The sequence below is a fragment of the Pistacia vera genome, unplaced genomic scaffold (assembly GCF_008641045.1).
Source record: "Pistacia vera cultivar Batoury unplaced genomic scaffold, PisVer_v2 Contig567, whole genome shotgun sequence".
Classification (NCBI taxonomy): Eukaryota; Viridiplantae; Streptophyta; class Magnoliopsida; order Sapindales; family Anacardiaceae; genus Pistacia; species Pistacia vera.
The window spans coordinates 382590-393237 of NW_022196409.1; the positions used below are offsets into that span (position 1 = coordinate 382590).

At 32.3% G+C, this 10648-nt stretch overlaps 1 protein-coding gene and 1 long non-coding RNA gene across 2 annotated transcripts; one reads left to right on the forward strand and one right to left on the reverse strand.

Moving 5' to 3' along the window:
- The first annotated feature begins 5607 nt into the window (after positions 1-5607).
- On the forward strand, positions 5608-8423 carry LOC116108656 (zinc finger BED domain-containing protein RICESLEEPER 1-like). The gene is made up of 4 exons (XM_031394900.1): positions 5608-5819; positions 5899-6033; positions 6295-6372; positions 6714-8423. Exons 1-4 carry the CDS (start codon positions 5769-5771, stop codon positions 8421-8423), a joined length of 1974 nt encoding a protein of 657 aa, XP_031250760.1. The 5' UTR covers positions 5608-5768.
- An 800-nt stretch (positions 8424-9223) lies between these two features.
- LOC116108614 lies at positions 9224-9681 on the reverse strand. Its single transcript, XR_004124658.1, has 2 exons — positions 9546-9681; positions 9224-9379 (listed from the first exon to the last, which is right to left on the reverse strand). It is a non-coding gene; the product is annotated as an uncharacterized LOC116108614 (long non-coding RNA).
- Between the last annotated feature and the right edge of the window lie 967 nt (positions 9682-10648).

Genomic DNA, 10648 nt, shown 5'->3' on the forward strand with positions numbered 1-10648 from the left:
GGTATCCTATTTCTACCCATGCCAGCATTCTAACATGGTCTTAGAAATGGAATTTACATTATGACCAGAGCACCCCCAACGTCATTTAACGATATCACTATGTTTGCAAAATGTCGACACTGTCTTGGCGTTGGGTGTAGTTTTATATATTTTTTTAATGTTAAATGAAAGATATTTATATAATTAGCCTAATTATACAATTGAGACTAATATAATTATAATCTGATATCAATTATTACTAAAAAGATTTAACTCATGTTACATGCAAGATTTTATTTTTATGGCAAATTCTGTTTATGAAAAATAATCATATATGAATTATTTTTTATTAGTGAGAACTAATATCAGAATTATAAATTTATATATAATCATTTTCTAATATAAACGTTTTGAAACTTTTATTATAGGATCAACGATGAACAGCTTAAATGCTCACCTCACAAACCCTACAATCAAAAGTGAGTGCTCAAACGCTCACCTTTAATCCACACACGTTAATAATAATATCCGTCAATCTTAATTTAAGTGGTCTACAATCTTCAGACCCGTCATTTTAATAATTTGACACCCGTCAGATAACGATTATGGAATAATGATTGTGGGACTTATTTGGCCCACATTTTAATAACTTGACACCCAATACTGTTTACTTTCCAATTTCCATTACTCATGCATCATCAAATTCAAACCCAGTTCTAGGAAGAAAAAAAAAAAAAAAAAAAACCATTGATTGTTTTGAGTTTAAAGAACAGTTTTTTAAAGTTTATCGTACAAAATTAAATAATATTTTAATTATTCACGTATTTTTTTATTATAATTTATTTCAAAAACAAATTGTGAAGTCGGTCCAGGAAATGGGTATCACCTTTGAAGATACAGATTGTTCTAGCCATTGTAGCGAAAAGAATAATGGCAAATCCCTGTGGGAAAGGAAACTCGATGATTATAAGACATGGGGTTGGTCTGACAAAGAGTTTTTAGCAGCATGTACGAAGAGTCCATGGTGTTTGATGGCATCTGTGGATAAGATTATGACGGCAATGGTCTTTTTTGTGAACAAAAGGGTTGGGATTCTGCCATTATCTCGGAACACCCAATTCTTATTACACTGAACTTGGAGAAAAGGCTTATCCCTAGGGCTGCAGTAATTTAGTTTTCGTTATCAAAAGGCTTAGAAGACTAATAGTTTGATTTGTAGGTTTAAGTGGCCTGAAAACACCTTCCAGCGGAGATTTGTGAATTCTTCTGATGAAACTCTCGGTTGTTGAAGCTGTAAATGAGAGGAACCCTTTATTTATGTTGAGGGGTTCAAGATGATGATTATGAGCTTGCAGGCAGGTAGGTGTAGTACAATTCTTACCCTGCTTCCCATTAACTAATGTACATGAGATATCCTTTAATCGCATAGGGCTGGGCAGGTAGACAATTCTCAACCACCCATAAGCCAAATCTTTACCTGCCACGCTGATGACAACCTTACTTTTTTATCCTTGAGCAACATGACAACGTCTAGACGGCATAAAACCTTTCTGAAATTTGATTGGCCTTGCTGACGTGAGCTTATGTCAACCCTGATTTTTTTGGCATATATAAATATAATATATAATATATATATATATATACATATGCACTCCACAATCCACATAATTAACTCAACCTCTGCAGGACCGCCGCCACCATTGGCAGAAGCAACTATTTTTTACAGTATCAGTGGATCACATCTGCAGCATGAACTGGTATGTCGAGTATTCTCTCTTTATATTATATTAAAGAATGAGACCAGAAAACGTTTTCCATAATATATATGTAAGTAAAACCATATTTTGATTTCATTTATTTACATTTATTAGTAATTTATGCATAAGATTAACAAGTTGGTGAGAAAATTTCCTCATTTCTTGCTAATATTTATCTTAAGAACAAAATTTTCCCAATTCTAATGCAATATGTACAATCTTCCTATGTCTCATTAATGAAAAAACAATCAAATAAAGACTATAATTAGTGTGTTCTGTTCTGCATCTAAAGAAAGAAAGATAATGCCATCCTTAGAGATTTAGTATCAGTATTCCTTAAAACTTCTTGAGCATGATCGTGATTGACTTAAATGTTTCTAAGATTCATTTCTATTGAGCTCAATGTTTTCATGATGGTGACTGTTGATCATCTCGTCTTTTTATTGCTTATAAGGTGTTGAGCTGTTTGTGTGTTGACAGGAAATCTCTCCCATCATGGAACAAAATGCTCGTTGTGGATCTACTCTAAACCAAGAAAATGAGTCGATTAATCCAAATGGCAAATGCTAAGAACTCATCACATAATAAACAAAGAAAGTTGAAGTGTTTTCAATCTTTGGAGCTTTAGAGAAACGTTTCAGTCAGAAACTCTTGGAGAAAGCCCTAAAGATGGGAAACATGAATCTCTTGAACAAGGAATTGATAGAAAGAATAAAACAGGTGGCTTTAGAAGCCCATAATTGGCAAAACAGAGCTAAGTACAACGAGTGTCTTGTAACTGCCCTAAATTTCAACATCCATCAATTAATTTCAGAGAGTGCTGGCCAAGGCAATGAAGGATTTGGAGAAAGTGAAGTTGGTGATGCTGCTTCATGCATTGACGACTCAGACAATGATGCAGAATTAGATTCTAGGAATCATGGCTTTATCTGCAGAGCATGTAAGGCAGAGGAAGCCTCAATCTTGTAGTTGCCTTGCAGGCACGTGTTTTTGCAGAGATTATCACTTATTTGGGTTATTAAATTTAATTTAGAGTTAACGACATTTTCCCACCCAAATAATGGTTGAATGACACTTTTTTACCCACAAACTTTTAACATATCACTTTTTCACTCAAAAAATACACTTGTTGATTTAGCGGCGAACAGAGAGCAAACCCGATTTATGCTATTAGAGCTTTTGAAGAGGAGAGGTTGTTGAGTGGCGTGCTGTCGTAGGCACCCAGAATTAAAACCTAAAAATACACGTAGTAGTGTAAGTCAGGGTCGATCCCACGAAGAGTGTCTAGCTGAATTTGCTGTTATGTGAACAAGGCTGGGGTTTTTTTTTGTAAAAACAGAAAACGTTTCCAGGAAAAGAAACAACTCAAATCGAAATCAATTAAAATGACGGAACTTGGTCTCCGTCAACATCCACCATCGGAATCTTACAACTGTTCATTGACGCGAAGATAATCAATTCACACATTGAATATTCACCGTTGGAACTAATTTCCTATCTCTCCTTAATTGTAATTAATCAGGAAACAAGCGATCCTAATTAATCTTACCCCTAAACAACCCTAGACAAGCGCTCAAGATTTAATCTAGTGGCAGCCTTAAGAATTAGAGAGATCGATGAAGCTAAACAACACAAACACAAGCGGTTGTATTTAATTTAGTTGAATGTTCTTCGTAAGGTTATTAATTCCTGACGCAGCAAATTACTAACCCTAATTGCTTCGCAAGTTGGAGGGATCAAACAATTACGGATTTGATATCTAACTTAGCAGTAGATTGCAACAATTAATAAACTAGTAGGCCTCCCTAGTAATTAAACAAAACAATCATAAAATTAGGCATAGAAAAACATCCAATACTCAAACACGAAAATTGAACACAAAGAAAAATATATTAGATCTCACAGTTTATCGATTCCGAGGCTTCCGTTTACTTCGACCAAGTTATCAAAATCAGCCTCTCATGGCCATCACCGAATTACAGAGGAAAAGTTCAGAGGAGACCAGAGAGAGGCGTCTGTCCCCCAAAAACTAATCTGATCTCCCTAATCAAAAATCTAATTCAAGTGTTTGAATCCAACTCAATCTCCTAAAATCAATTATCCTAATCTGATTCTAATTAATTGAAAATACAATAAAGTATTAAAAATAAAAATAGGAAAGTGATGTGTCCAGCTGTAACTCGTGTGTCACATGTCTTCAAATCTTCCAATAATAAACTGCCTCTTGGACTTGCATTACAAGGCAGAATGTTCCAGAACATCGGCAGTGCAGATGCGTCAACTTCAAGCCCAATTAAAACCTTGATGCAGCAATTATCTCTCCAAACTCAAAACATAAAAGTTGTAGATATATTTCTTAGCGTTCTACAGCATTTTGAATCATCTCAATCGGAGCTCAGATGAGAGAGTTATGCCCAAATACGAAACAACATCAAAACTGTCCGAATTCACTTAATTAGTTCCGTTTTGCAATTAACGCTCCCATTTGCTTCCTAAGTCAAAATAGAATAAAAATCAGTACATTTTAGGCAGAAAATAGGTATAAAAGACTAGGCATTAAGGGGGGTAAATATGACATTTTGCATTCTCATCATTGAGCCTTTAGATGGTGGAAGGTTGGATTTCAGTGGTCGTGATTGGTCAAAATTTGACTTGATAGGGGTAGCTGCGTAAACCCTAATCGCTCGATTGCCGACGAAAATAAGGTTTAAAAGGTTTTGGTGAGTGATGATCAATGAAAATAATGATGGTGGTGTGGGATTACAATTATATCAGAATTGACCTGAGACTGGCGGGGTTGGTGGGAAAGTGTCATTAAAAGGAGTCATTTGGGTGGGAAAAAATCAATTACTCTTTAATTTATCCTCGATGTTATTTCACTCTTTAACCCTCCATATTTACGGAGACAAAAGTACCCTTGAATCAATCAAATAAAACTTATACAATTCAATTCTCTCCCTTCCCACCACTTTATTATCATTTAATTATTAACTCCATACAATGGTTATTATGTATCTTATTATATAATTCGATACGAGTCGCTAGCGATACGTATTAGATAGTGCATCCTAAACCTTTTGATACATTGATATATATCCCACGATATGATACGTATTCATTCATATTCTTAAAAATATCGATACGACTTTATTAATGTGGGCCAAAGGCCTAAAAAAATTTCAGGTTGGATTCTGGTCACCCAACTCGATTCACTAAAACTTGCCCAAATTTATCAATTTTACATGGAGAAAATGAAAAGGAACATGTGTTGCCAATTTTGCATAATAATAATAATACAAATGGTGATATATAGATATTGATATTGATCTTGGAAATAATATTAAAGATTGAGAGAAAATGATATAGAATCTTAATTTTATGATTAATTTTAATTACATAATACCATAATTTAAAGCTAATAATACTACAAAATTCTTTAATTAATCTTTGGAATGATATTAATTTTTAGAAAAATTTTATTATTTTTTATTTTTTTAAAGAGGCATATCTTACGATACAATACAATATGCGATACATGATACGAAAAATTAGGTTTTCGATATACGATACGATACGATACGATACAATATGTGATTGGACAACCATACTTCATACTCTTTTGTGTAACATAAGCAATCTTTTGCAAGGTTAAAATAGTAAAAATTCATTTGGTAACAGGTGCCCGAGTACTATTGATCATCAATCAAGCCCTTCAAAATGGACCAACGTTTCCCAAAATTCAAAGAAAACTTTATAATGGACCACCACATGGCTTTCCCTAAATTTATGCCCGATGTTAAGCACTCACAGACCCAAATTTTCATATTAAATAATAATTATTAGATCTAGAAGTAAACAAAGCAAGAAGCATTTGATCGCTTCTTTTTGACTTCCTTTCCTTCGTTTGCAAGCAATGCGTAAACATTGAAAAATACAGGCCAAAATTGCTATATATTCACTGAAAGGTGGCTCAGTTTTTCTCATTCAAAAGCTTACCTACTGAATTATTTAGGCTCTTTTGTAAGGTGAGAAATGGAAGCAAGAACCATGGAATTTGATCCTCAGTTGTATCTTTATTTTCAGGTAGGTATTTGTTTTCTTGCTTTAATTCCATTTCAATCTCGGGAAAAAAATATCTCCCTATCTGTGTACTTTTATGTAGGTGGGAAAGGAAACAATCAGCGAGGGAATGAAGCGTTTGCGAAATTTGGCACACTGGTACAACTCGATTCCAGAAAAGGCCGGATTATTTGATGAAATCATCACTTATCTTCAATCTCTTCAACAACAAATTAAGGTAACATTACATATTAACATGTTTATTCGTCTTCAGTTGTTTTTTTTGGGTGGTGGTTGTTTTACTGTCTGTATGATATTCTTCCTATAAAGAATTATCTTATGTGAATCTTGAAAATAAAATATAAAAAATGGTTCATGTGGTTATTTTACCGTCAAACAAAAGGTAAATTAGAGTTAGATTTGGGTTCTTTGTTTTGATGGTTTTGGTGAAGTAAATAATTCATGATATTTAATATTTTTTTATCATTAAAATATATAGGAGATTGAATCTTTAGCGCAACGGGGAGAAGCACATGTATCTTCCAATATCAATACAACAGATCTGCACCACGGGCAGGTAACTCTCTCTTTTACATATTAATAAGAGGAAATCTAGAATATAACCTATGCTATAGTAGTTAATCTCAACTGTTCATCTTTAGCTCACAAGGATTGATGGAAGAATTTGTGAGCTGTCATCTTGTATATATTCAAACTGAAACAAATGAATCATTTTTGGAAATTCTTTTCTTAAAACTTTATCTGTTCATCTCTTTCTTCTTCAAAGGTATTCACTAGCAAACTATAGAAATAGACTTGGTCGCCTAAAATATTTGTATTCATTGTCTCGTCCAGGTTAGTTAAATTTTCTTTTTATTGTTTAATTATTAGGTGATAAAGCTATTTGTATATTAACAGGAAATTACCCAAATAAGAGAACAAAATAAAGAGATTGAGATGGTGATGAATAAAGATGTGGAGAATTCATCATGTTCTAAACGGAAAAGGCGGTCAAAGGTTTGGGAAGACTTCACATACTCTGTAGGCAAAGATGGGAAAGAATGGGCTCAGTGTAATCACTGTAAGAGAAAGTTTGATGGATCAAGTAAGAGTGGAACCACACATCTCAAAAATCATTTGAAAAGCTGCCCAGTTTTGAAAAATCCAAGTGGAGTTTCTGATAAAGCAAAAGAGAAAAGTGTGATTGATCTAGAATTGAATGGCTCTGATTTGTTGCAAAAGATTATTAAGTATCGGCTAGAATGCATAAAGGATGATATACTTAATGTTTACCAAGAAGAGAAGGATAAGCTTCGTGGATATTTAGATAAACTCCCATGTCGACTTAATGTGACAATTCAGCGTGATGACTTTGGTGGGTGGTCAATGAAAATCTGGTTTATTAATGATAGTTGGGAGTTGAAAAATTGGATTATTTGTTTTGGAGAATACAATCATGATTTCGTTGAAAGTGTGAAGTCTTGGCTTGTGGATTGGAACATAGACAAAAAAATTTCTGCGATAAGAGTTGGACATTTTGATGATTTTGAAGAGAAGGAAGAAGAGAATATTTGCAATTGGTTGAATGAACGAGGTTCACTTTCCTTCACTGGGATTTGTCTTTCGGTTTCTTCTTTATTACAAAGAATTAAAATTGATATCCATTTAATTTGGTTGGCAAACAATTTGCGACAAGATATTTCAACTAAATTGGATAAGCTTTCGGACTACGTTAGAACAAATGAAATTAAGTTTCAATCAGCGATTGAAAAAGCTGTGTCCATGGGCAAAACAGTAACTTCAGAACCTGCTCCTCCATCACGGGTGGGACGCAAGTATGTGATTGAGTGGGCAATGAGATGTAAAGAAGCATTTTGTGTACTGGAGGATATAGATCCTGATTTCAAGTCTATAAATTTTATAAAAGAGGATTGGGATGAGACAACTTTACTGTATAACAGTTGGAAAATGTTAAATGATTGGAGAAAAGATGTCGATAACTTGTTATATCCTAAACATAAAACCGCAAATGAGTATTTCCCAATGATATGTCAGATTTTTTCGAAATTGGTTCAAATGGGAAAAAGTGATAATCGTTATATTTGCGACATTGCATCACATTTTCGAAATAATTTTGATGAATGTTGGAACAATTCTAAGTTGGTTTTAGTGACTACAGTAATTTTGGATCCACGATTCAAAATGGATTTTATTGTAGAAAAATTCTATAAAGAGATGTATGGTAATGATGCAAATGCATGTCGTAGCAAAATCATTGATGATATTACAAACATTTTCAACAAATATGCAAAGAAAACTAATAATTCTATGTCATCATCTTCTCAAGAATCAGAACTCAACTGCTATTTGAGTGATTCCAAGTGCCATTCAGATGAAGGGTTTGATATACTAAAATGGTGGCGTCTCAATTCTTCAACTTATCCAACACTAGTTAGAATGGCACGTGACTTTTTATCAATACCTATCTTTGTTATCGATGAAGATGATTCCTTTAGCGATGAAGTTACAAATGTTCATGATTGTCTTAAAAATCTCAATGATGATGATGACTTCAAATGTAAATTCGCATGTACAAGATTTTGGTTGAACAATCTTGAAAATAATTAATTATATGTTGTTGAAATAATAAATATGTTCTTATCTTTTCCATTTACTTAATTTTGTCCTTTTAATACTAGTTACCCATGAAGCTAAAATTATATATANAATAATATTTACTAATATTTCATATATATTTCTCAGCTGTTTTTCTTTATTAATAAAATTAAAATTAAATTGATTTTAATGATTTTCAAAAGCAATTTCTAAACATAACGACTCCGTTTGGTTCATTATTCTGATGGTTTTTAGAATAATATTTTGAAAAAAGTTAAATTGGACGGGTATTATGATGTAAGATTTGGAAACTAACAAAAACATTCCTTATGTTTGTTTATTTACTAAACACCTCTATAATAAAATATTAAGAGTTAACAAAAACACTTCTAACACACCTATTAAATACGGACAGCCGACCACCATCGTCGGAGGGTGGTCGGAGTGTTTTTGCAATTTCTAAAAAAAATATTTGGGGATGTTTAGTTAAATTAACAAATTTATGAGGTTTAAAATAAATTAAAAAATATAGAATAATATTTTGAAAATAATGACATTTTACTGTTTAACTTTTTTGGGAATACTAATAATAGTATTCCCAAAAGCGAACCAAAGGGGGCCAACTTGTTTGAGAAAAGATTCATGCCATAGTGTTACTAGTCTTTCTTCAAGAACCACCAATGTATATATATATATATATATATATACATATATGAGCACAGATTTTACTAATTTTATTATTGCTGCAATGCCAATGAGATCTTTACATTTAAGCACTGAGATTGACTTCTTATTTCTGTGAAAGTCAAAAGCTCTTATTGTAAATACAAACTCTTTTTCCATTTGCCTTCACAATGAAATAGGCAGTCAGTTGCTATATATATTTACATAACTTAGTAGCCTGGACCACCACCTCCCTCTGGCACTGTCCATTCTATATTTTGCTTTGGGTCCTTGATGTCACAAGCCTGAACATCATTCAAATTAACAAAACGTTATTTATAACGTGCAATATAATGTCACAATTCCTAACATATGAAATGCTATGATGAAATTATGTTTTCGAAAACAATTCCAATTTGGGAAAATCTCATCGACTTCTCTTAGAATTGCGGAAATGGTAATAAACATTACCTTGCAATGCAAGCAGTTTACAGCATTGATCTGCAACTTTAGCTGATTCTCGTTGTCTGAGACATACCTTCATTTCAGATTAAGATGAAACAGATATATCAGAGATTGATCCATGTCAAGAAAATGTGAAGCACAGGGACAATATAGTGACTCAGGTGCACCATATTTCGACAAATTCACAAGTTCTGGTATCTTTGGGTCCCATTAAGCGAAAATGAGCTGGCTGATCTTGTTCATGATTTGTGTTGCTCCTAAATAGGCAAGCAAAGATAAACATATCATTTAAATTCATAATGGTATGAGAGTTTATTGTAATATATGATCAATACAAATGTGTGATTAATTTAGGTTTAATTAAGCTATTATATTATTAAATTTATTATGCTATACATCACTTAATTATACAATATGTTATGTTTATCAATTTACCATACTATATTTATTATTTATTAATTGAAATGCTATCTTATAATATTTAATTATTGATTACATTTTGAAAAATATGAAGCTATTATGTTATTATATTTACTATATTATATATCACTTGATTATACAATCTATTAAGTTATTAAATTTGTCATGTTATGTATCATAATAATTTATTACTTTTTAATTAAAATGCTATATACTTATATATTTAATTATTGATGATAATTGGAAAAAAAAAAATCCACACATATTATATATATAAGAAAAACAAAAGTATCATAATATTTTATTATTGATTATCATTAAAAAAAAATTCATCCAAACTAAATCAAACATAATATAAAAATGAAAAAAATTATTTAAATTATAATAATGCATAACATGTTTTTCGAACATAAACGAATGAACAATCAAACGATTGTTCACGAACGGATGGATCAGTCGAACGTATAGTGTTCACGAACATAATCGAACGAACAACACTTGTTCGAACTCGATCGAACATATTATCGAACGAATATCGAACTGTTCACGAACATTATCGAACAGTAATCGAACGAACAACGAACGTTTGCGAACTGTTCGGTTCGTTTGCAGCCCTATCGACTCCTATGGTCATTGATAGAAACTGATATAGCTAAAGTTTTATACAAAATGTAAACGATAAAATTTAC

Excerpts from the sequence above, each read along its gene's own strand:
- LOC116108656 (XM_031394900.1), top strand. The coding sequence starts at position 5,769 with ATGGAAGCAAGAACCATGGAATTTGATCCTCAGTTGTATCTTTATTTT. Across the intron at positions 6,034-6,294 it reads CTCTTCAACAACAAATTAAG|GAGATTGAATCTTTAGCGCA; the intron begins GTAACATTACAT and ends TAAAATATATAG. Across the intron at positions 6,373-6,713 it reads CAGATCTGCACCACGGGCAG|GAAATTACCCAAATAAGAGA; the intron begins GTAACTCTCTCT and ends GTATATTAACAG.